Source organism: Seriola aureovittata, chromosome 10 (assembly GCF_021018895.1).
Source record: "Seriola aureovittata isolate HTS-2021-v1 ecotype China chromosome 10, ASM2101889v1, whole genome shotgun sequence".
Lineage (NCBI taxonomy): Eukaryota > Metazoa > Chordata > Actinopteri > Carangiformes > Carangidae > Seriola > Seriola aureovittata.
Genome location: NC_079373.1, coordinates 18,445,583 through 18,472,354, shown reverse-complemented (window position 1 = coordinate 18,472,354; position 26,772 = coordinate 18,445,583). Strand labels below are relative to the sequence as shown.

Here is a 26,772-nt window from a genome sequence, read left to right as displayed (position 1 = left end):
AATAGTGAGGGCAAGTAGATGGGAACTCAGGAAAATTCAGCTCATGAACAGACCCAAACAAGACAGTGAAGATACACAGTTCAGGTCCGTGCTGATCATCACTTCTATTGTATGAAAAGCGATCCATTTGACCCCATGGCTACTGAACATGACCCAGACCTCATACAGCATTAAATCCTGAGGCTGAACCCGTCCTTCCTGAAAGGTTGCCCTGGGTATTTATATCAGAGCCTAACCTTTTCATTACAGATGCTTCCAGGTGGTCAGTGTGGGTCAGTAGAGGTCACTAAGGCCAGCAGTCTTGCGGGCTTTCTGCATGAGAGCACGAAGCTGGAACTGCTTCCTGGACAGAAGGCGTACATGCTGTAACAAAAGAGAAAAAGAGTCAATTAAAAAAAAACAAAAACAAAAAAACACAAGGGCTTAAGTGTGTTTACGCTTATTTCTCTAATGCGTTTGCTTTTGCTGAAATGGTCACCTTGAGGAAAACTTCCAGGTCTATGACGCCCCTACGCAGGGCCTCTCCCAGGTAGAAGATAGTGTCCTCAATTGCATTCTCCTCAGCATACAGGTTCAGGATCTGTTTGTACAGCGGAGCGGTGGGCACAATGACGTCATCAATGTCATTGTTCTCTGACTGGTTCTCCATCTTCTCCAAGGCGTCACTCAGCTCCTCGTCCTTTCTCTTCAGCAGCTCAATGTTCCTGTCGACCTCAGTCTGATGGAAACAATTACAACCATATAACCATTTGTTAATTTTGTCTTTATGGAAAAGATGATGATAAATACAGATATAACACCGAAAAAGAGGATGATGTCTCACCACTTCCTGGTCCAGTCTTGAGACCATCTCTTCCAGTTTCTGATGTCCTTTCTTCAGGTCTTCCTCTGTTCGCTTCAGGGCATCCAGCTCAGCCTGAGCTCTGTCCATCTCCTCCTTCATCCTCCAGCGAAGTTTGTCACTTACTGCAGAAATCAGAGATGCACGGATGGTGTCCTCGCCAATGGTGCCATCTCTGCTCTGACCTTTAGACAAAGAGATTAAGAAGTGAGGTGACGGTTGTTAAATGTGGAATTGTTAGGCTCGTTATTTAAATACATGTACCTCTTTACAAGCCACGGAATATGATGAATGTATCATATGCCTGATGTATTAGGCAATATTGAACAAGATAACATTTTCTAGTGTCACAGGTCTAGAGCCAATTGAATGAAGCACCACAGAGACGCCATTGGGCCTGATGATCAAAATGTACAGAGACACGTAAAAGATTAAAGGAAAACCAACATGTGTCTTTGTAGGGATATCTGGTAATAGTGAATGGCACAGCATGACTCATCATTTTCACACTGAAACCATTCAGTGACCCCTTGTGGTTTTGTATGGATACATCTGCCTCTGTTACAGTTCTCCAATCATTTGTTTACCTTTATTTCATCACCCATCTGTAATAAGGTGACATTAGATGCTCATTCATTTAGGTTACAGATTGCGAGCTATCCAAGACAAGTATCATCAGAGTAACCCTACAAAGTACATGGCTGTGAAAACAGAAGTAGGATGGTTATGACACATCTACCGATCTTATACTGAGTTACTGGAAAAAATGAAACCCCTGGAAATGAATGTAATCCAAAAGAACATTTCATCAGTAAAGACTACTTTTCTTAACTTTAAGGCAGTAGTTTATGGTGGTGTTTTATTGGATTGTGCAACATTGAAAGGTTTTTATATATATATATATATATATATATATATACACACAAAATAATAAAATATCAGACATATCAGTCAATGAAACCCCAAAAGCTTGAAATGCTGACAAATACCAGGTTATGTAAGTGAAAATGCATCAATAGATGTCTTCAGAGTCACGACCACCTCATGTGCAGTCTGGAGTCAGCACTACAAATGTCAGAGTTGATCAGCCTTGAGATCTGAGTAGTCTCCAGGCAAACCCATTTCTTCTCCTTCACTAAATATAGGAGCTGGCTTAAACTCCTCCTGCCTGCTGGTCCTTTACCAGCATTTCACTGGTGCTAACTGATGTTGGGACAGCAGATGGGTCCCCCGATCATGGGTCCGTCTTTGTGTGGAGTTTCTGTTCCCATCCTAAACATAGCGCTGTGTGCTTCTGAGGTATAGGGTGTGGGGACTGTTCTTTTCCTTTCGTACCCATCCTACCCTTTGGCCTTTAAAACTCCCCACTCTAGTTACAGAAACGACCTTTCGGTAGTGGCTCAGCGCGCCACCGAAGTCACACAGAGGGTGAGAGAGTTTGAGTCAGAAGGTCAAGTGTCTTCATTGAGGGTTAACTAAAGACCATGGAAAGGAGGAAAGGTATTGTTTTGTCTGGAGTGAATTAACGATTGCCTTAATATTGAATCACTGTATTGCAATATCTCAATACACCAGAAACTGTGGTATGATTATAAATTACGTTTTTCAAAAATTAATAAATGTGGGATTTACATGTGGATCTAAAAGAGAGACATTCATGGACAAATGCACACAATAACAGTTTTTGTAAAAGCTTTTGAATCCAGTGCAAATTTCAACTTCCAAATGCATCCTTGAGATAAAGCAGAAATAAAGCACCCCAGATACTAAATGAAATACATACCAACTGTGGAGACTGGAGTCTGGGTTGGGTAGTGTGTAGGGCCTGCAGTGGCCGGATAAGAGTTGCCTCCTGGGTACTGGTATCCTGGATAGCCTCTGCAAATAGTTACACGATCAACAAATAGCTAATGCTTTATATTTTCTACTTGTGGGAATTTCAAACACCTATCTTTAAATCTAAGATGTGTATTTAGTTGTTACGGTGTGTAACTAAATTGGTTTTACAGTGTTTCAGTAATAAAGACAATTGTGTGTGTCATCCTGCCGAAGAAACCACAAAGACATCAGAGCCAGAACAGCTTTGTTGGCTGGGGGGGAATGAGGTTTGAGAAATGCTTGGCAAACATCTTACCCTGGGTTAGGAGTTGGGCCATAGGGTGACACTGCAGGCATGCCAGGCATGTAGGAAGCTGAGGTAAAGAGATAGTGAAATGTTCAGGTCTAAGGACATACAGGTCAAATTATTCTTCATCTCTTTCACTAGCACACAGACGCATTTACTGTCAGTTTCAGTGATGTGCTGTGAGCTCCATCTGGTGCTGAAGAAAATAAATGCATTATTTAAAACATGATGTACTGGTTTTTACAGAGAGGTGCTTATAATATTTACTTAACTGTTATTAATATATTAAATATTAGAAGCACCTTACAGTATAGTGAGAGGTGTTCCGTATGTAGATACCTCTATCAGCACCATATATATGACTTAGTATGAACACGGCCTGTGGATCAACATAGATAACACCTTGGCCACTTAGATGACCAAAAATTCATGTCACTCACGGTTTGGGGGTCCAGCTGCTTGGAAGGATTGGTAGGGAGCTTGTGCAGTGGGACGTGAAAACACAGGAGGCTCCTCTCCAAACACCACAATCATCACCTGAATCAGACCATACAGGTCTGACTGAGGCTGTAAGACAAACAGTGAAAATTACGTTTATTAGTTACAAATATTACTTAGAGCTTCAGTTATATTTATGGCCCTCTTGATTGCCCCATTTTGTGCTGATGAATAGTTCTAAACATATCCAAAATATTTCAGAGAGCTATAATTTACTCTTATACTGTATGTTAGAGCATCTATAGATTTAAAAAAATGTCACTGCTGCAGTCAAACCCAAAAACTTCTAGAAGATTATTTGTATGTTTTTTTTTATTATTTATCCCAATCTATGTACATTTTATACATTCCACATATTGTCATTGCCTAAATAAAAACCTGATTAAAAATATTAATATTAAGACCTCACACTTACATGCTTCCACTCATGTAAATAAGGCAGGTAGATCTTGCCATTAGCATCGATGTGCTTGCCAGTTTTGATCATCATGGCACTGGTAGGTTTGACAAAACATATTGGAGGGTTGTAGGGATATGTGTCGAGCAGCCACAGACACACTGGGATGTTGTAGATATTGCCTAATGGAAATAAACACACAAAGTTAAAATGTCACTGCTTGATAAATTATTTCCTATATTGAGATATCCTTTTGTATTCCGTTTTCAAGAGCACAGGGGTACTTCACATGAAGTAAACAGTAATTATGATGCACTGTATATGAAACAAATACACTTCACTTTTTAAGAAAACTTTGTCTAGATATCAAGCAAGATAGCAATGTATGTAATCCCAACCCAGATGCTGAGAACCTCTGGGTTAGGCTTGAAGCTCACAGATAGATGTTCTATGAGAAGACATGTTCCATTTCCTTAATAGAATTTAAAACATGATGCAAAACAGTAGAAAAACTAGCAGATCCAGCACATGGCCACACATTGTTTGCAACTAACCCTAACCCTGCTTGTTATATAACTGCATGTGTTTTGGTTTAGCCTACTGCTCTCTTCATCTCCCTTGAATGTGAGGTAGAGCAAGGACACAAGAGAAAAAGAGTAGACAAGCAAAACAGACAATTTTCTGATTCTATGAAGGAACAAAGTGCAACATGGTTTTATAGAGAAACTGTTGTTTAGAAAGCAAGAGAAACTTTATTTACCTCTGTAGCTCACTGGGACTGTTCCTGTCAAGCTCATCAGGTCTCTTGTGGAGCCATCATTAAACACTGAAATACAAGATCCCATGTCAACAAGCGAAACAAGTGTGATATATACCATCATATAAATATACAAAATATAACTGGGACCAGAGAGTAAAACACGGGAAATCGCTATCATTTAAATTACCGTAAGCATCCATAACTGGCTTCAAGTCCTTGTACTGGGAGATGACATTCGTTATCTCACGAACAGTCAGATCTCTGTATTTGTATTGCTAGATAATGACAACAAAAAGAGTTGAAAAAGTCAGTCAGTCATGTTAGTATGTTAAAGATTTAAACACAATTGCTGACATTGTAGTTTAGAAAGTGTTGACACATAAGCTGACACAACTAATAAACTCAGATGTTTGCTTCAGTAATTAAAAACCCACAGTCATTGTCTGTTTAAATACAATGCTGTGTTATACCTGGTCCTTAAATGCACAATTTGTGATCTGAATATGCTCAAAGTGTAGCCTTGCCATCAAACTCAAAACTCAGGGCTGGAACCTATCAAGTCACCAAGATTAGTTGACATTAGTTGATTTGCACTTACAACTAAACCTGTTTCAAACATTTGAAAGGCCTACATTGTATATTGTGATCAATCGTGAAGTACACAAATGTCAATATATGATCTGTAAACCAAACTGTAATCATGAAAATAAGTGTATGTGTCACGCTCACAAATGGTAGATTGGGCCTTAACACAACTGCATGGCATTTTAGCTTGAATCGTTGAAATCGACTAATTTTCACATGGCGAAAACATAAATAATCTACACTTAACACAAGTACAATGCCCATCAAAGTGGTATTTTCATTTAAACAGCAACCTTTGAAAATAGCTCGATGGGCTGTACAACAGCTCATTAACATGTGGAATCGTTGTTAGAATAGTGCCATATACAAATTGGGGATGGAGGTTTTAAAACATGTTTATTGACAACATTACTGACGCTAGCTAGGTAGATATGCTAGATAGCATAGCGGAAAATGTAACAACCAGATCTATACATGGGTTCTTTGCAAATTATGCTGTTATAGCATAATCAAATGTTTACTTTTACCAAACTACTCAGCAAAAACAGACCGATTATTAAACATCAATTCCTGGAACTGTTCTGTGGCTAACTAGCTAATAGCGCCATGTTTGGTGTCGGTAACATTAGCTGACTTGCTACTGTTGGCCACAAAGTTGAGCAACAGTTAAACAGAAGGCTTACCTTCAGCATTTTCTTCAGGGCACCTTCGTTGACAACTGCCATGGTTTCTGATCGTTTGTTTTAAGCGTTCTTAACAATGCGTTAATTGAATGAACAGCTGTCCTTAAGGCCAGCTGGGATGACAACTAATACAAGCTAACGCTAGCCAGCAGGGCTTCACTGAATGCTAGGCTAACGTTAGCCCAGCCTCGGGCCTGACTACAGTTAAGACAGTGATTTGGTTTTATATACAACCCTTCTGTCCAACACGAGCAGTGCCTCTGTTGTTAACGCACTGAGATTCAATAAATGTATTGAGAATAGAAAACAACTAGCTCAAGAAAGAGGCCGGAAAACAAACATCCGATGATCAACAAAAGGAATTTCCGGCAGTTCACCTTACTGCTTCCGGTCCGCCTGTGACGTGGTTGATATAAACTAAGCAATATTTTATTCCTGGTACAAAGACAGTATGTATGAAGATGACAACAAGGTGATTCATACTAGCTTATACATTTGACTTATCATGTCACCTGTACAACAATTATGTAATTTATTTTGATAGATTTATTACCGTATTATAATTATCTCTAGAGGAGGAATTGATATCTCTATATCTCTTCTTTCTTCTTCACATAAACTATAGCCTTGTTATAAAAACTCAATAATTAAAAAAATGTATCGATTAATCAATTAAAGGTGACCATTATAGGTTTTCTCCGCTAGCCCACACTTGAATTATTGTAGGGTCTTGTGATTCATCTATGTAGCTATTCATCAATGTATCAATTTGATTAAGGTTACTTAATTTGTTGGGTGAACATTAAAGGCTATATACATGTATACAATGCGCATCTCTCTTTCTCTCTCTCTCTCACACACTCACACTCACTCACACACACACACACACACACACTTGATGAAATGAACAAAGCAGGGGATTCAGTTAGCAGGTTCCACTTCAAAGTATTTAATCTTTTGCCAGCCGTCAGTCAGGTGTGAGTATAGTTACAGCTGAGTGGTTATATTTCTACATTTTTCTAGAAAGTGTACATGCTCGTCAAATTCTATCATTTTATCTTAAATAAACAACAACAATGAACAATTCTAAATCAAAAATCGGTACATCAGTACAAAAAAAAAACCTATAACAGTTATGAATTAATTATAGTTAATTATTTAGACAGTTTTTTTTTTTTTATTTAGCTTAGCTCTCCTTAAATCAACCTCTGCAGCCAGCACATTTGTTCAAAGCGCACAACCTTGACTTTGAAGACAAGCTGTCTCTGTTTCCGGCTCTCGACTTCCTTGTTCAATTTTCATTATACAAGTTGGATAATGGAACAAACTTACGCTTTGGTGTGCTGAATTGAATTGCACGTGTTCATTCTGTGGGACAATAACAACATCAACATACATTTGCACTTAGCACAAGTAGGACAATAAAATTAGGCAATACCCCCTAAGCTGGCATTTGTCGTTATACAACGTGAACAACTACAGAGGAATTCTAATTCATGCACGGACCCTGCACCCGGGTGTGTATGAGTTCACTAAATTACAGTCTTCTCTCTGGTCTAAAAGTCCAAACCATTTGTCCACAGCAAATGCAGTTAAAGTACAGCTTTATGAGTTGCTTGTAAAGACACATCTATTCAAATATCGTTAGTTCATGCAAAAAAAAGAAAGTAGATAGAATATAAACAGATAGAAACATTTTCCTAAAATGTACAATACGTTCCCACGAAACACAGATGATATGTTTTCATCATGTGCTGTGTCATATTATTTACAGTCTTAATCATTTGAAAAATAGACATAGTATGTTGTTATTTGTCTGAAGTTATGAATTCATTAACCATAAAACAATCAATGGATACCATCTGACACTGTACACAGGATGGAACACTTCACAGGCAGCACCGAAACCGTTTTTTTACACAAATTATCGTCACAATTATTGTACACAATAGACTAACAGCTGGTTTCATTATCCTGCTGGAAAGGTTGATCATCTTCTCTGAGTAAAGACACATAAAAACTCCCATCTGTTTTTGAAAGCACCTCTGCTTGCCTCTGAAACTGTAGCCAACCTGAAGAAAAGAAAGGAGGGTCATTTCACAGTCACAACAAATTCGTAAACATGTTGACCGGAGAAAGGTTTTGTCAGCCTTAGATTTATGAGGGGTGAACCTAGATTCACACTTAATCAGGTGTGGCCTAAATATGAATCTTGGATCTGTCTTATCAACATCAGCTTGTATCTAGGGCATAGATGCTGTTGTTGTTTTGAAACAACAAGGAGGCTTTCTTTCTGTCAGTGTGTGAGCGTTACTTACATGAGGCCTGTTCGGGCTCTGAATGAGGCTGTATACACACAGGAGGAAAGTCTCCGAACATGACAGCCATCACCTGCAGCAGGGTCACTAGGTCACACTCTCCCTGATAGGGGAAAGGAAAAGTCACACACACCAACGTAGTAGCATGGCTCTTAAAGCTCTAAACCACACTGTGCTGTACAAGCAGTGTCAGCAAACATCATTCCCTAACCCTGTTGCAATCAACCCTGTTAAAGAATAACAAGATAACGTTCTCACATTCTTCCACTCCTCCAGGTAAGGCATCTCCACTTCACCATTGCTGGAGATAAACTTTCCTCTGACGATCATCATCTCACGTGTGGGTCTGATGTAGCAGATGGGAGCAGTCTGGGGGTAGCTTTCCTCAATCCACAGGCATATGGGTATGTTGTAGGTTTTGTCTTGTATAAAAAAAAAAAACAAGGGAAAGAGAAGGGTATTTTGTCTTGCTTATTCTCAGTGATTTTGAATTGACCAGAATCCACATCAGTGTAAGCTGATTATAATTCTGTTAAACATGATTACAAAATGCAAAGTGATTGTTACCATTAAATAAGACAGGAATGGTTCCGGTTAGACTCATCAAGTCCTTTGTGGTTCCATCATTGTAAACTGTATGAAAAATGCAACAGTGACTGTATCACTTAGGGTGCTTGCTGAATGAGCTGAGCAACAGATTGTGAGCTGTTATTTTGCGTCTTACCGTATTTATCCATCATGGGTACGAGATTTTTGAAGTGAGTCGCTGCAACATATATTTCATGAGCCACATGCTTGCGTACATAAGCCTTCAAAACAAAAAGATAAAAAGCAAACACTGAGGAAAGAAAAACTATACATACAGTTGCTTGTTTATGTTCGATTTAGAGAGGAATAATTCTTCTATCAATTTGTATTCTTACCTTAGGGAGCATTTTCTTAATCGTATCCTCACAGTATGACATGATTGCGGTTTATCCAAAAGGAAAATATTTTTCTGTCTACCAACCCTCACCTTTATGTCTGTTGGTGGTTTATGGATAACCTCTTATCTGTATTGACCTTTGAAAGCCAGTAACAGAAGAGTTTCACAATTATGCAAATCATCTGCCCTTAAAAGTAATAACTAGGCTACATGGCTTGAACCAACAAAACAGGAATACAGTATGATATTGACCCAATAAACCGATATGTTTTTAGCTTTATTAATAATTTATGACCAATAGAGAGGCCATGCTGTGTGTGTGTGTGTGTGTGTTTTCGGGGTTTTTTGGAATGGTGTTAGTGTCTAATCTCAATGTTCAGGATCAATTTCAGGATCCCCCTGCTAATGTATTAGTGCTTAAGTGTTTACTCTTATTTATTGCCCCTCATCACCACTTATGATCACGTTTGCAAAGACGTATTGATCTGTAGCTTTTGTTTGACAGAGGCTGGTAGAGAGGCTGTTCTCCAATATATTTACCATTAGCTCAGCCTTACTGAGTTTAATAGGTTTGATATTATATGTAATATGTATTCAGATATAATTAGACAATATGTAACATTACAAATGAGTAATAGTCTTATGCCATGTCTCACTGAGCAACTTATTTTTATTCTACTATACAGTATTCCCTGCTTCCTCCTTCCCTTTTCAGTTGCTGGCAGTGACCAAAACTCACACACACAAACACACACGCACACACACACACACAAAACCTGTTTTACTTTCTGTGTGATGCACTTTTTCTTTTAATAATTAAGTATCAGTTTTATTGAGATAAACATCTACCAAATATCAATCAGAACTGATACCAAGACACTGATTAATCAAGACACAATCTTATTCATTTTAGAAAGTTTATCCATGAAGAAATTACTGTTTAGAATGATTTTTATTTGTACACTGAAACGCTTCATGAAGTGTACCATCATAAAATAGGTGTGGCCTGCTCACCTGTACAACCTAAAACTTCTCATAAACAGCACTGCTGACGGTAAAACCTTTGTAAACACAAGATTTATGACTGTCCTTTGAACCTTCATCACAGAGTACTTGCCCACATTATGTGAATTACAGTTTAACCGTACATTATGATCCTGCTAGGCAAACAGGGAAAACATTTGTCTACACCATCTATATATTTCAGCTCTGTTCATGTTAGCCGTTTTGAATTTTATTTCCTTGTCAAGGCTTTTCCTATTCCAGAGCCGCCTGTAGGTGGCAGCAAATTTCAAACCTGAAAGGAACGTCATGTGAAAGTTTGACAGTTGAAGGATAAAGACACAGTTTCATCTTGACATCTTTATTCCTGTCCTGCAATACATTTTGCCACATTTTCAAAGAGTAAATACATCTTAAATAGCTAAACAGTTGACATTTTCACAAATTCCTTCCACACCTCCATTCCACAGTTAGCAAGGGGAGAAACAAGCCCTTGAGCCCACTGTATCCTTGTGCAAAACTCCCAATGGTCCGTACAGTCTTTGTCATGCTCGCCAGGTTTTCTGACCTGTATACTTGTTGTGGTTTGCTGGCTGGAGTATCCCTGCGGAAACATGACACTGATATTCTAATGCAATGGGAATTTGAATGCATAGATTTGTGGAATTCTATGGTATTATTATGAATGTACTGTTTAAACGATTGACAGGGACAAGCATAGGCTACTATTGGGACTGTAGTTACATGTTACAAACTCCACGCTCTTTTTCCATTAGAAGGTTCGAGTACAATGGGAGAAAAATAAAAGTTAGGAACAACACAGCCCAAAGTGGGACCAACCCCTGCATTATTTCAGTATTGTAAATTTTAAACACGAGGCTTCTGTCAAACAATATCTAAAGACCCAAACACATTCACAGTTCATATGCGTCCTCTAAGCAGAGAAATGAACAGTTAATTGATAAAAACTCGACCACTTTCATCCATACGGTAACTAGACTGATCATATTTTTTAAGCCATGTTGTAAGTGAAAAAGAATCACTTTAACTGTACAAATCAATAAAAATAAAAACTTTGTTTCTGTTGAAAAGAGACAATGGCAAAATAACATTTGACATCTTTCGTGTTAAGAGGTCTGAGATGTCTTTGAGGTTTGCATCTGAAGCTTGTTACTGAAACCTGCCTGTAGTGTCTGAAACTCCATACATTATCATACATGACCGATTCTCTAATCTGATTAAGTATGATCTGGACTAAAAGTAACTGTTTCTAGTAATTACCATCATATGTTTTAATGTAATGGGAATGAAATGTCATATGAACATGGGAGCAAGACAACTTGGGTTCTACAGGGCGTTGTCTACAGAAATTTCTTTAATTTGTTTTGGATTTCAGTCATTTTAAACAGAATCACATTCATGCCCTTACAGAGAACCCCCTTTAAAAAAAACCAAAAAAAAACAAAAAAAAAACAAAAAACAGTGTAGTGTTTCTAGGGGCTTGTCCTGTCGTTCAAATTCTGTACAGCGCATGTCTAAACTCAACACAATTCTATATTTTTTTTTAGTTGCACAAACAAATAAACATAAAACAATGCAGCAAACAGAACAGACAATTGTCTCAGGTAGAGCTTGCTGCATACATGAGGTACAAACTAGCTAACATAAGGCCAAGTAAACACAGAGCAGTCTTTTTTCATTTAGGCAGCAAATTAATGCAGTTGTGGAGAGCACAAGCTAGTCAGGGTTAAGAAACAAAGCAATGCGCTCCGATAAAACCAATATCCATCACTTGTTACACACAACAGTCCCACACATAAAGTAAATATGGTTCTGACATAATTAGCACCTGACCTGTTATTGTTCATTTGAAAAGAGCTGAGGTGGCAGAGAGAGAGAGATAGAGAGAGAGAGAAGCAGTTTGAGGGTAGCATGGTGTGTGTGAAGTTCGACTCTGAGGCAGGACTTGTGCGTTACACTTTGCAAAGCTAACTGGTGACATCCTGGGTGAAACCCTGGTCTCCAGGAGACTTTCCTGGACCCTGATTCCTGAGCCTTATTAACCACAAGGAGCGATTCTCACAATCTAAAAATAACTGTTATCACCATGTAGTAAATAAGAGTTATACACTGCACAATTACTGAAATGAAAGCAGGGAAAATCAACTTCTCACTTTATCTAAAACCACTGCCACTGTGTAACTGTACAAGTGTAGGGCTTTCCTCCTATTCTACAGACAACCTCTCCAGCTGCAACTGCAAAGATGATGACTATATTTTCATGCACTGTACCTCTTCTTCCTAAACCAAAGTAAAACAGGAAAATACGTAGTCATGAGAGGTGGTTTATTCCCAATACTTTGTGTAAATTGGACAGTAAAAAATCCTATTGCACCAGAACCTACGTACACTAGCCATTACTATTATTATTCCACAAAGACAACTCTTAGCAAAGAAACATCTGCAAGGAGAGAAGGCAGCTGCATTCTGGAAAGTCATCCATCCTCATATTCTTCATTCAAGATATTTACCCTGAAAAGGAATTCCAACTACATCAGGCAGGTCATGAAAAATGTCAAACCAGGTGCCATCAGAAACAAACACCCTTTCTCACATAGTGCTAAGTGACTTTCAAATCCTCCAATCACAAAAAAAGCTCCATATCAAAAACAAAATCAAAGACTTTTACAGCTAGGCTAACTGTTAAACAACAACAACAAATTATAGTCATTCCCACGTCCGCCTCCACCCCCTGAACTCAGTATAATGAAGGGACTACACAGCCATTCGAGGGAAGCCCAAAGGCGGGCAGAGTGGGATGGAGATGTACGTTTATGCAAGAGGTGTCAGGCTAACTAAATGTCCATTCCAGTCTTTTCCATTTAAGTCAGTCAATCCTTCCAGTGGTCAGGCGGGCGGGGAGTGGAATTAGGCTTTCAAGGTGGGAGGGTGGTTGGTGACACCCCCTTTAAGACCAGTGTTGAGACTGAAAACAATAAGTTAGCAGAAAACTTGTGGAGCTACCCAGCGAGACCACACTGGAGTTGACAAAGAGTCATTAGTGGTGTTGCTCACAGGTCGACGTGTGGACCAAAAAACGGGACCAAGACCAGGCTAGTTGAGCTAGCCACTTCGGCAACAATCCAAAATCCTCCTTTCCATAAAGGTCTATGGTTCAGTCAGCTCTGGTGGTTTCCTTGAGAGCGTTTGCTTCAATCTTCCTCTTTTTGAAAAAGTTTATATTTCATCATTGAGTTGTTTTATCTTTCTATATTAAAGTCCATGCTGCCACTACGCGCTGTAGCATTTTCCTCAACGTGCAACAGTCAGCTGGGGAATTAAATGACACAAGAGAGGGACAGATGTTAGTGCCATTTTGCCGTTTCTGGGGAAACTGAGTCATAGTCAAAGTTTAACTGGGAGAGATATTGTTTCACATTCGTTTTTCCTTAGAATGTGTAGTCATTTACAGAAAAATACATACTGTAGGAGTTCCAGCATAACAGAGCAATTTGGAGACTTCCCATATCATTGTGTAGCTGTCAAAGAAGAATAATGTGTTTAATGTCTCACCTGCATCATGATACCACACAGCGACAGCTCATACAGTCCTGACCGCTCTCATCAGGTGGGTTCAGCTTCCTCAGTTTATGCTGTCTGATCTCCCTGACCAGTGTGTAGAAGGCATCCTCTACTCCCTGTGAACACACACAAACACACAGACAGTTTACAGCAAGATCCGGACACTTACAACGGCCAATTATAAGTGGAGTACACTGCATGCACCCTCTTATAACTGACATCAAACCTCTCTGGTGTACTCACCATTGAGAGGTTTTGCAACATTACCATAGCAACCCTGACCATTTCAGACACCCTTAATCAAGAAATCATAATGAGTAGATTGACGTCATTGCTCAATTCTTTACATACTCCACCGTTTGAATGACAGACACTCCGCAGGTTCAGTGATGAATGTGCGAGTCTGTATGTACCTACATGAAATGTGACAGTGAGTCAGAGACAGTCAGAGCTGTGTGGCGACTTGTCCTTCTGAGGCCATTCACATACTGTAGCTCTGTTCTCAAGCCAAGGTAACCTGGCTATGAGTCATCGCCTGCGGCATAATAAAATGTTCCCAGCAACACAAATCACATCATGCCGCAGGCCATTCACTGTGCTGCATGTGTGTGAATACACACCATTACACATCTCACAACATAAACAAATATTACAGAGCCTACATATTACAGAGCCTACACTATATTACAGAGCCTACACTAGAACTTGTTGATCAGTGTGATGCAGCAGGGATCAGGTAGATTTTTAAGTTCATAAAAAGTCATTTTAAATGTAAGAGAGAGAAAGACGAAGAGTATGGTACCTCCATGACAGTGCATGTACAGTACGTGAGTGTGTGCTTCTTGTTCACTACCTACCTGTCGTGTCTTGGCAGAGGTCTCAATGTAAGGGATACCATAGGACCGGGCGAGTTCCTGGGCTTGCCTTGTGTCCACCGTGCGTGCTGGGAGGTCACATTTGTTCCCCACAAGCACCATGGGAACGTCGTCTGAGTCCTTAACACGTTTAATCTGTTCTCTGTGAATTGCAAAACAAGGAAATTGCAATAGTTGACATTTCATTTGCAAAACTTTGACTGTTTCCTAAATACATCTCAGCACTGCGTTTAATCACAGTGACGTATCTCTTGTTTGAAATCCTCCCAGCTTCATAAACAACAGCAGCTTCACCACTGGAGAGCCAACCACCCAGGGAGCTCTAGGACCCTGAGGAAGAGCCAGGGCCCACTGGTGCTGGGCTGTGCTGCACTGCTGAAGGAGGGAGGTGGAGGGGAGGGAGGGGTGGGGATGGACAACAGGCAGGCAGCGAACAGCATTACCTCATCCCTACAGCAGCCAGCGCCAAACGCCAGGCAGCCAGGGGGAACTGAGTGAGAGGAGTGGGTCAGATCAATCAGCTCAGCCCTTCTTCTCCCTCAGCCACAGTACTGCATGGACATATCCACTACAGTCAGCCCGCCCCATCTGCAGTCACCACTGCTAATGATGTTTATGACCGCACTTGCTCAGAGTCTCGATGTCAAAGCAGACATGTTTACCTGTTCAGGATGACGCAGGTAAAGTCTAACAGGCATATCAAAAATTCCAGAAAAGCAGATATAATCTTCTCAACCAGATGCATTCTTGAGCACAGTATAATAATGAAATCAAGATGTACTATCCAGTTTTAAGCAGCTGCCATGCAGTGCCAGTACATGCCAACACTGGAGGGGAAGTTTTGGAAAAATGCCTCAGAAAATCTTTGCCTGTAAAATAGATGACAGATCTTTAAATAACTCAACAGCTCTAACTGGGCCACCACCTATTCTAGCATCCAGCCAAAGATCCATGCATGCTTTCACAAACTACACAAAGGTTTAACAGTGATACCAGGGGTAAAAAAAAGCCAAAAAAAACAAAACATTGGCCTGCAGCAAGTGAAACAAATGTATGTGTAATAAACTCAAAAACCCAGTACAACTGAAGAGGAAGTGACAAAGTAAATATGCAGCCTCTTACTTGCCACGTGCAAGATTGGCATGTTGGTGTCTGATGTGATGAGGAAGACAGAATGTGGCAAAGAGAGAGAATACTGTCATCTCCAGCTGAACCACCCCCCCTCCCTTTCCCCTTCCCTGTCCTTGGGAGTGCTACCTCTCCTCGCTCCTCTAATTGAGTCAGGATCGATTTCATTGGCATCGTGCTGTAATCCTCCAGTTGGGGGCTAAGCTTTCTTTAGCCGTGTTAAACGCTACAGCATGACATCACCCCACCACTGCAGAGAGCTGGCACAGACACGTATACACACCCCTCTCCCTCCACACACCCATGGGAGTCCCTGTAACACACACTGCATATACAAATGCACATACACAGAAGCTTAGAGGAGAACTAACAGAACAGAAGCGATTTTGTGTCAGAACTCCACCCTGGCTGGTCTGTGACCTGACCAGCAAATACACATGTTCACATCTGCAACAATAGATCACAACATGCTCAATATCAATGTCGTGATTTGTGATGCCTTCTGCTCTCCGTCCTTCTTGAATACACACACACACACACACACACACACACACACTAACACACACACTAACACACACACTAACACACACACACACACACACACACACACACACACACACACACACACACACACACACACACACACACACACACACACACACACACACACACACACACACACACACACACACACACACACACACACCTGTACTGGTGAATGTCCTCAAAAGATTTGGTGTTGTTGATGGCAAAGACGCACAGGAAACCCTCCCCTGTCCTCATGTACTGGTCCCTCATGGCGCTGTACTCTTCCTGACCTGCAGTGTCCAGGATGTCCAGCAGGCAGGTCTCCCCGTCAATCACTACTTGTTTCCTGTATGAGTCCTGCAGAGAAAAAGAAACACCACCATTTAGAGAGGTGTTGAAGACATCAGTGGAATGTGTGAATGAGCAGATCAGGTGGGATTTGAGGCAACCGTGAGTCCATCACTGAGGATGTCACATCCCTGGCATTGGCCACTCAGCTTTTAAGCAACATGAATATATACAAAGGCATAGAGATATGATGGCAATTGACTATATATTAATTTATATCTGTTATTAATTCCCTGTCCACTTCCAGGTCAAATGAACAACAAGGGATCAGAGGAGCAGGGCATCGGAGCCAATGTTTAGCCTTCCAACACGCAGCCACAAAAACATGGAGTGCCGTCCCTTTGTTTGTTAGAGCATAGGGGCCAGGAATGCAAATACACAAAAAGGACATTGTCTGGCCAGAGGCAGGCGTGGTGAGAAAGAGAGGGAGAGAGTGGAGTCAGAGAGGGAGGAAAAGAGTAAAGAGAGGAGAAAACAGTCTCACTGCCTTGCCTCTTCTCTTTGCAATGTCTTATTTTCATGAGAATATAAGAATTACAAAGAAGGGCGGAGTCAATATTTCTTTCTTAGCCTGACCATTTGGAGCTTTGCCACAGCATTCAATTAATGAAATTATATTAACTTGGTTTCTAGACTGAGCTTTCGTCTCAGGGTTTGGACAATATTTCTGCAGCAGTGACATCGGTCTGGACATTTGTATAAAACACATAGATCAATGCATGCACTTATACCACATAGGTGCAAAGTGGTGAACAACCACACAACAATTCAAAGGGGAGCAGGGAAGAACTTATGTTTTTTTTTTTTGTTTTATATATATAAACGATATGCTCAACCTTTCAGTACCCTTCCACCCCAACAAACGAGGTGCCTCCCACAAGAATAATGTGCAGAACATGCAGAACAGAGCCGTACCTCTATGGTGGGGTCATATTCATCCACAAAGTGGTTCTGGATGAGCTGAATGGTGAGTGCACTCTTGCCCACGCCTCCAGCTCCCACCACCACCAGCTTATACTCCGTCATCTTTGCCGCTGCTGCTCACCTCACACACAGCACTGCTGGAGAGAAGAAAGGGAAGAGAGAAAAGGTGCAGGTTAGCATACTGAGAAAAAACACACACACACCCATTACCAGAACAACTGACACACACAGCAGCTTTGATAAGATATTCTCTGCCACTGCACAGCACTGCCATGATGCGGTCCATAACCAGTGGCACAGACAAAACATACGTATTGTCATTAATGCCCAGGGGTGAGAAACATTAGTGGTTTGTGTGAATGTGTTGGAGTGTGTGTGTGTGTGTGTATGTGTGTAGTGGGGGCTGAGGTTGAGACCCTCAAAGGGGAATGTGAAAAATGTGCTGAAGGTACTCAATGTTCCAATCCTCTCCCGCTCAGTGTGAGCAGCAGAGAGTGTGTATGAGAGGGAGAGCTAGGGAGGCAGCGAGGGAGAGAAAGGAGGGGCACGACACTGGCAGACTGATCCTCATCACTCAGGCTTCACATTACTCATGCCTCTTTTGAACCCAAGGTAATAGATGCCAGAGCCAAAATTGTCAGATTAAAAACATCATAATAATACACCAATAACAAAAGCTGAACAGAAATATTTAAAAGAACTAAAATGTGTAAAAAGTCAAACATCTGCACCAGTTTCTCCTTTCAACAATTAGTTCAATCAATTCTCTATCTCTAACAAAGCCAGGCTATTGCCATATTGTTTTTGTTGGTTTGCCTTGGTTATCCCATAGGGATCCATCCACAGCAACAGAATGAGTGGCCTAAAAGAGGATTTTATGACACCAGGTGTGCCTGCAGTTGCCCCCTATGGACCCACTGAACTCACTTAATAGGTCTAGTCAATGCTCTGACGATAAATCACAGCATGTTATTAAAGAAACATGTCAGTCTCTTGAGAAAACCCAAGAGATGTCTGTTTTGTGAAGGCTAAAACATAAAAAGGTGAACACTGCCTTTGCAACACTTTATGGACCTAGGGTAGTTGAAAACAGAATCGGTTAAGTAAAGCAGTTTCTACATCAACAGGTAAACTTTACAGTTTTTTGATTTGAGAGGGGAGAGGGGAATGAAAAATTCTGCTAAATTACTCAAAAATAATGGGAAATTTGGGTTGTTCAAACCACATTTTTCACCTTTAGGTGTGTATTTGAAATTCACAGCGAGGAAACCATTTGTTGAAAGCTGGTTTTGAAATCATTTAGCTGTGATGAGCGTTTTTCTTTTTTTGTTTAAATCAGGTCAAGAGCTGTAAATTGGTTCAGTTTGTTGGGTTGTGACACCTTAATCAACAACCTGCTGACAGCACAAACACAAGGTGTGCTCAGTAAATGTGTGAATTTTTCAGAAAAGCTTGGGTCAAATATGTTTTCACAGAGTTAACTATTGAGTCAGCTGGAACCACACATGTACATACATGCATAGACACAAGCCAATACAAAGGCACGGACATGGATCCTCACCCCCACCACAACACTGTCTGCTGGCCGGTGAAATTCCAGGCGTGGTGCGTCAACTGGTAAAGAGAGTGTTCATATGGGTGTTATCACTACATGCAGTGACAAAATGTGACTCAGATTATTGCAAATTTACCAAAAAAGAAACCAAATCTATGACCTATAAATGACCCGATACCAGCCCTGCAGAGACATGATGAGTCAGTGTTGGAAAAACGTGAAGCTATCATGAGGAATCAAATATGCAGGCTGGGGCTGGTGTGACCAAACTTATAGCCAGCCACAAGGTGAAGTGGCCTTGAGGCCCTTAGCAACCTGAGGTGGTTATTGCCTCAGTTTGAAATCATACCGGCAACAATGAGTTGTCAGGTGATCATCACAGTGACGTCATCTCTATTGACAGACAGGAAAATCACTGGGGATTCCTATACCTGAGAGATCGCAATATCCTTGAGTGGCTGTTTAGTTCCACTTTCGGTTTTGACAGTACTGTACATGAAATTCAGCTCCAGATGTTTTCACACCATTATACTTTGAATTTTGAATATAGAGTAATGCCATCAGAATTATATTATGCCCTGTCTGACATTGTTATCTACCTAGGTCCAACCTAACACCCAGCGTAACCTAAAATCTCTCTTCCTCAAAAGCAGTCTCTCTCATGTCTTGTTGGTTAGGCGGTGCAGTCAAGAATAAAAGAAGTTCACACGGGGTTAAACATCTCAGTCTGCTCATTGCCGGTGTCTCACTTTGCTGAATGTTCTTTAAGTGAGCTGAAGAAAATAATAATCACTAACCTGCACCACCTGCTACAGTGTGTAATCAATCTGTCAGGATGTCATGAGCACCGCAGGTCACATATGCTGTTTTACCTTCTTCAGGACACCAACTGCCGCCCCCGACATAAAATGCACTCTGCGTAGCTCTGTTACACAAACTCCTCGTCGCTGTGTTTCAGCCAGCCTGAGCAGAACACATACACACCCTCTCTCTTGTGGTTCATCTCCCCAGGGAGCATATACACGTGCACACACTCACACTCTCACACACACACACGCGCACACACAGCTGGAGTGAATTTTAAACTTGACTTGTAGAAAGAGAGGAGTAGTAACAGGTGTTGTGATCACACACTTGATCAAGTTTAATGAAAGGACAACACTACAAACACACACAAACTAGACTTACAAAGCTAATTCAGCCATGAGAGAAAAATAACAGACATGCTTATAAACTTGTCTCTGGATTTGGTTGTTGGGTGAACACAATCTGCAGTGCACCTCTGTAAAAACCTCTGTTTGTGTTATTTCTGTCTTGTGAAAGAGTGTGTAACTGTGCTGATGTGGGGGCAGACTAAGATTAGCCAAGACTCAGACTGGCTCACGGATGTTAATGATTGGCAGAAAAGCAGACTTGTTAACTGAAGACACTGCCATTTAGCTGCCCTCATTCAATCACACACAGACACGCACGTGTTCCAGCAACACATCCCTGATCCAGTAAACCCCTGCTCGCCTTAATGGAACAGGTAGCTATGAACACCATCACCAATATCAACAACGGCCTCCTTGTAAAAACACCCTCGCTGCTATAATTCTCAAGCACAACAGGAAGGGAATTATCCTGACCCCTCAATCTTGTGGCCAAACATTTAACTTCCTTTTCCCTCACTGTAAATAAATCAACCCGGTACACAGTGCAGTTTGCCCTGGCTGGAATACAGAGACCTAGGCCGAGCCGCAGAGCCAGCCTCGCTGCTCAGAGCCTACTCTAACCAAATAAACAGCAGCTGTGCGAAAAGGGAAGACTTGTACAGGGCAGGCAGACGCTGGAACACCTTCAGTCGCTGAAGGCTACAGGCTCAAGACAGGGTAAGAATTCACAATCTGACTCGCCATGAACTACTTTAGTGTTTGGGAACAGATATCAGTAAGAACATGGACAAAAAAATAAAATCTGATTCTTTCTATTATCAATAGGAATTGCCTTTTTTTTTTTTTTTCAATTAACCAATTAATTACTTGGTCTATAAATTGTTGGGAAATTGCAGACAAATGTCCATCACAATATCCCGACAAAGATTAGCTTAACACATGTATATGCTAGCCAAAAAAATAACAAAAAATTGCAGAACAGACACACAGAAAAATATTCTATGAATATGTTTTTTGGCTTTTTCTTTTTTATTCTGATGTATCAATATCAGCCTCAAAAACATAACTTTGGTTGGCCTAGACAGATAAATACAGAAAAATTGATACATTCTCTGTTGATGGACTAAGTGATTAATCAAGTGATGGTTTTAACATTAGCATGGATTACAAGAAGTTTGTGAAATCTGTCTTCACAATGTCATTCCCATTCCAGTCTGGTAGATACAGGTGACAGGATAACATCACGTGCTGGCCAAATGGGCAGGATGGCAAGAACGAATCAGCAGTTTTGTCTGAAGAATATTTAAATCATCTCTGCCATGTTTTTCTATAAACAACCACACCAACAGATTCTTCACCTCATCCTTAGTCAGCTGACCTTGATTTCCCTACACATTGATCCTTTGTCTGACAGTAACAGCCAGGTCTGTAATATTAGTCATATTTACTGGCTTCATGCCAATAAAGCACACTGAATTGAACTTGTGAGTAGTAAAGATGGATAATGTAGGACACACACACACACAAATGTATGAAAATGTAGGATACACACACACGAATGACACCTACACTCTCACAAACACCCACCACTCTCCAGATTCTGACATGGTTGGTTACCATGTTTCTTCTATGTAACCACATCTCAAGTGTACACCTGCCAAGCGATTGGAATTAACAGCCTAAAATGCAAATTCAACACACCCGTGCCCACTACCGGGAGACTAGAGGAAGGAAAACAGACAACCGTGCCATCTCCTCTCAAACTAGGCCATGTCAGCAGCTGATTAATAATCCAAACATACATATGGAGATGAATAGGAAAATTAATCATTGATAGAGATGCTGTCACTTTCTTTCAGAGCCACTTGTTGTCAGGAGGGACTCACACTGAGCTGGTCTTTGTGCAGATAGAGAGGAGGGATGAGAATGCAGCCGCTAGGGATCACAATCACCGGTGAACATCAATCTTTTTACATATTTCATCCACACATAGGGGCCGAGCATAAGAACTTCTTGTCTAACTTTTTCTGTTCTGTGCACACAGATGGTTATCCTACCCCTATAACAGTGCCACACCCGCATATATCTCTTCACTGCCCATTTTCATATTGTACAGTACAGTATTAGTGCATGGTTAACCTGTGCAGTCCGTAATTGCCCCAGATGTGCAACAGTTGGCCACATTTGCATATGTACTCACACGCACACACAAAGTAATAATAACAATAATATCCAATAAAAACATGCACAAAATCACAATGATTTCTGAAATTGGAAAAGATCAAATTTTATCATCAGTGGCTCAGCTGAAAAATTCTACCAACATTGGCAGCCTCTCATCTCTCACTTGGAATCAACGCAATCTATTCCATTGGACTGAGTGTGGGAAACATGACTGGATGTAGATACAACTGTGTGTACGTAGGTACACCAAGTGCTCAGTGCGTATGAGTGGTTAATGTGTGCAGATCTAACAATGTATAGGTATATGCATTTTGGACTGTGACGTTTTGGGGTGCAGGCAATCCTTAAGCTGGGTTAGCTTGATGTGTTGATTTTGTGTAAGGCCAGTTGTCCATTCTCCTTTTTCACAAATATTTTGTCTTTCTTACTTACTTACTTACTTACTTACTTACTTTGGTTCTATGAGCAGGGAAGGTATTACTGGGAGCGGGGTAAGTTTGGAGAATTGGGGATATTATGGTCTAAAAACTTGAATCTGTAATACTGTATGTGCAGATTATTGAATAAAATTTGGTTATTAAAAAAAAAAAACACACACAACTATGTCTAGCCACCCTTTTCCCTTTTTTTAAATTGTACATTTCTGACAATCCTATAGCAAAGTGCTAAAAGTATAACAGAGAAAGCTTCCTTCAAACACTGTTTACATGCATAACTCTGAGGCAGGCAATAGCTGCCGACTTGTCTACAAGTTGGTGACCTATCCCTTCCCAAGTCCCCCAAATCGTTGCATGGCTGCTCCCTTTCCGATCATGAAGCACTACACAGTATGTCTGTGTTTAAGGTTATTTATAGCTCGCCACCTCCAGCCTGGGAAATTAACAGTTCGTTTTGAAACCCTAGAGCCCCGCCTGGACCAAGAGGATAATCTTACATGACAGCTTACGGAGGGTGCGAGCACAGAGCAGCAAGAGGGGTGATGGGAGGAGAGTGGCTGAGGGCGAGGGAGTGAGAGGGCTACTCTTACTGTATGCCAAGGGCAGAGCCAGCCACAGGAGGGAGGGGCTGACCTGGAAACTGAAAAAATAAATTAAGAAATCAATAATGAAAATGCTCAACATTCTCCTGCATTTTCCGAGCTAATTCAGCTGTATGGCTGCTATAACTAGTCGGAAAAACCTCTTTTCACTTTTTCTGTGACTCCTCCCAACCTGGAAAACAACCCCATCACTTCAACACACAAGTAGAAGGAGGGCACATGATTGGCCATCTTCCTTGACATGCATTCTGCTCTCCATTAAAGTGCTTAATTGGTTAAAGAATCCATACTGGCAGAGCCACAAGCCCACTGCAGAGATAATAGATTTTTAATGGAGCGATGATGGTAAGGAGACCCTCTCTAGGGAGGTATCACAGTCGAATACTGAGACTCCAAGACCCATCATAGAGCCTCGATAGCCCACCGCACCCTCCCACTGCTCACCAATGACATCATCCCCCTAAACAGCATCCAAGCATACGTGTTGACCAGCATGTGAAGAATGACTATCCTGCTCTCGGAGGCCAATGAAACACAAGCTAGTGAGGGCTTAAAGTGATTCTTCATCATAAAGTCTATCTGATGAATCTAGTTGTTAGACTATAATACATTTCAAACAATACCATCCATTTAATAATTATCCAAGACAGTCCTCATGTAGTCCCCAAGGAGAATCTTAGAGAAACTATTCCTAGTCTCAACATTTTCTCCCGTACAAACATGTAGGCCTAGATGGAGAGTTTCTGAGCACATGTGAGAGAGTAAGTGTGTGAACGATTACACAAACTGCTCTTAAAGGCACTGGAGTCCAAGTGACCTTTTCCCTACTGGGTCATCCTTTTAGCTTGTCAGGCTGGGTGAGACAGTGGAGGCAGCAGAGATGAAAAAGCCAGCTGACCTCCACACAAAGGCCTGCCAGTTAGAGGAGCCATGAGGCTTATCATCAGACACCAAACACCCCGAAACTCATCAGTGGTCTTTTTTTTTTTTTTTTTTTTTGCCAGTCAGAGGAATGAGTGAATCTTGTCCAGTTTTTTTAGTTTGTGTTCGAGTGGCACGTGAAAGCAGAGAAGTGCACAGAAAGCATATTGTGGGTCATGTAAACAAAGCTGCAAGTTAACCTGCAGAAGATCCCAATCAGTTTCCCAAAGAAACCCAAACAAAAACAACTAAAAAAATCTCCTCGCATGTATACACTTGCCTGTCCTGTGTCATTTCCAAGCCTCACACTGCACATTTAACATTTAAGTAAATAGCTATAAAGAAAGCAGTATCAAAAGTACTCATTTGTAAAACTGTGGCATCTAAAAGAGTCACTCTTATTTTGGCTTGAATATGGGCAGCACCCAGGCTTCAGCTGTTCGGAGAAAGCTCTCACCTTCATCACTAACTGCACTACCTCCAGCTGTTTCCCGGCTGCCTCAATTCTTACCTTGACACTGAACGCAACAGATGCTGATGTCAAATTCAAAATAGTAACACTGAACCTCCTTAATGTACTCCATCCTATATCATCATGATAAAAAACTATGTGGACATTATGTGTGATGTCACATATGATGCTTTTTATCAGCCACAGTTATATTGTGGTGATTAAAATAAGACATGAACAGCAGTCAGTGACAATTACATGCCAAAAAAGCCATCAAAAAGGCAATATCATGCTTTGTGTTCTCACTGAAATGTTTTTAATCTACTTTTTATGATGACTAAAATTAATTGTGTCTGTTTGGGATGAGTTAAATGTTTCTCCTCCTGTATAGCAGTCTCTGTGACCATAATTTGAGTGAAGGCCAATCAGATATAAGTACTGTCTTTGCCTTCTTTTTCCTTTTCAACTTAGAAAACAGTTTTAACAGACAGCTTCCAGAGTAGAAATTATTCCATGTCAGCTTTATAAATGCCTTGTAATGGAATCTAACTTCCGCAGTGATACATTCGGTTTTTACTCAGTATGACGGGGCGTCACCCTTCTTGTCTGTGGCCACTATCGGCAGCAGCAACCTTCATACTCAAGATTGTCTTTACAATGGACAAAAATACAGGCCGCAGAAAGTCATTTCGCCACTATAACCATGTTCATTTTAGTACCTTCGGTTTCTTTTTCAAACTGAGAAGACGGGGAAATCCACGGCCGTCTAATGAGATTCCTCCATAACCAAGTTTCAATACCCGAACTCAAAGAGACTGTTTATCAAAATAGACCATTTAAAAAAAAAAAAAAGAAGTGTAGGCAATATCCATACCCTTTGTAATTCCCCATACATGTGGCCAGGGCTGAAAAAGCAAGCATGAGTTGTTCAGCTCGGCAGACAACGTTAAAGCTCGCCGGGCGTGAATTAAAATGTTATGATCGCTAGCTAACATGTTTAAACAGTGGACCGCAATCTCCAGCGGTGTCCAAAACACTGAAAGCATTTCAAAAGCGGACTTAACATTAAACAAATACAGTCGCTGCCGACATATTTCGGACACAGGAATGTGCAATGCATACTTACAACAAGCAGGCGTCTAATTAGCGACAAGAGCGACGTTTCGTCTACCGGAGAAGAAGAAAAAATCTTTCAAATCTGTTGCCTCTCAGCTATTATCAGGAGGAAACAAAATGTTCTTGGTCTGCTTCCCGCCGTCTTCGGATATCTGCACCTTATTCTCTCCCAGTGAGTGTTTAATTTTCAATAGGTAAAATGCACCAAGGCATTCATTGGTTGTGGGTAAAATGAGCCCGCGTTGAACAATGTGCTTCCACAGAGAGAGGAGAGGCGAGGGGATGAGGAGTATAGAGCCCACGCCCAGCTCTATCAAACATAGAACCGCCCCGGTTACCATGCATGTTACTGCTGCATTCACACGCTGTCGGAAAAATATCCACTCCCGTCATGAAGACCAGCTGACCCGTCCAGTGTTTACTAGATAATCACAGTTTACAATTTCCTATCTGTCACTTAAATGTGACGGACAAGACCTGCTTGCAAACATTTGAATGTAGTGACGAAGACATGTTTTATTAGATTATAGAAACAGTAGGATTTAAAAATACTGAGGTCATAGGTCCAAATTCCGCAAGCACAACCCCACCCACCTGAAAATACTAACCATCAGCAAAACGCTCTTACATTGTCTGATCTTTCTTTTTTTTTTTTTAATCACAAAATGCAAAATTTCGTGTATTAATTTAATTACAAAGTTTGATCTCATTATGGCGTCAGTGTTTTTATAATAACCTCTCTCTTCACTGATGGACTTCTGGTAGAAATTATTGAATCCTTTATAATTTACTTATTCATATTTGTCTAAAACAGTCACATTTTACGACATTTA

The 26,772-nt window shown here is 40.8% G+C and overlaps 3 protein-coding genes across 4 annotated transcripts; all 3 read right to left on the bottom strand.

Annotated features, from left to right (window-relative positions):
* Nucleotides 1–248: 248 nt before the first annotated feature.
* On the bottom strand, nucleotides 249–6,275 carry tsg101a (tumor susceptibility 101a). Its single transcript, XM_056387529.1, has 10 exons — nucleotides 5,890–6,275; nucleotides 4,809–4,896; nucleotides 4,622–4,687; nucleotides 3,880–4,043; nucleotides 3,407–3,533; nucleotides 2,976–3,033; nucleotides 2,625–2,719; nucleotides 824–1,026; nucleotides 479–718; nucleotides 249–363 (listed from the first exon to the last, which is right to left on the bottom strand). The coding sequence occupies exons 1-10, from the start codon at nucleotides 5,929–5,931 to the stop codon at nucleotides 274–276; spliced, it is 1,173 nt and encodes a 390-aa protein (XP_056243504.1). The 5' UTR covers nucleotides 5,932–6,275; the 3' UTR covers nucleotides 249–273.
* Nucleotides 6,276–6,818: 543 nt separating this feature from the next.
* zgc:123278 (uncharacterized protein LOC641569 homolog) lies at nucleotides 6,819–9,312 on the bottom strand. The gene is made up of 6 exons (XM_056387531.1): nucleotides 9,131–9,312; nucleotides 8,932–9,016; nucleotides 8,775–8,840; nucleotides 8,466–8,629; nucleotides 8,208–8,310; nucleotides 6,819–7,961 (listed from the first exon to the last, which is right to left on the bottom strand). The coding sequence occupies exons 1-6, from the start codon at nucleotides 9,170–9,172 to the stop codon at nucleotides 7,843–7,845; spliced, it is 579 nt and encodes a 192-aa protein (XP_056243506.1). The 5' UTR covers nucleotides 9,173–9,312; the 3' UTR covers nucleotides 6,819–7,842.
* A 1,167-nt stretch (nucleotides 9,313–10,479) lies between these two features.
* Nucleotides 10,480–26,216, bottom strand: hrasa (HRas proto-oncogene, GTPase a). 2 transcript variants are annotated; one of them, XM_056387533.1, is made up of 6 exons: nucleotides 25,950–26,216; nucleotides 17,511–17,653; nucleotides 16,426–16,604; nucleotides 14,574–14,733; nucleotides 13,708–13,832; nucleotides 10,480–13,464 (listed from the first exon to the last, which is right to left on the bottom strand). In XM_056387533.1, the coding sequence occupies exons 2-5, from the start codon at nucleotides 17,619–17,621 to the stop codon at nucleotides 13,713–13,715; spliced, it is 570 nt and encodes a 189-aa protein (XP_056243508.1). In that variant the 5' UTR covers nucleotides 17,622–17,653; nucleotides 25,950–26,216; the 3' UTR covers nucleotides 10,480–13,464; nucleotides 13,708–13,712. The 2 variants fall into 2 exon arrangements, with proteins under 2 accessions (XP_056243508.1, XP_056243507.1); XM_056387532.1 differs by having other exon boundaries at nucleotides 17,511–17,656; nucleotides 25,950–26,215.
* Nucleotides 26,217–26,772: the final 556 nt, after the last annotated feature.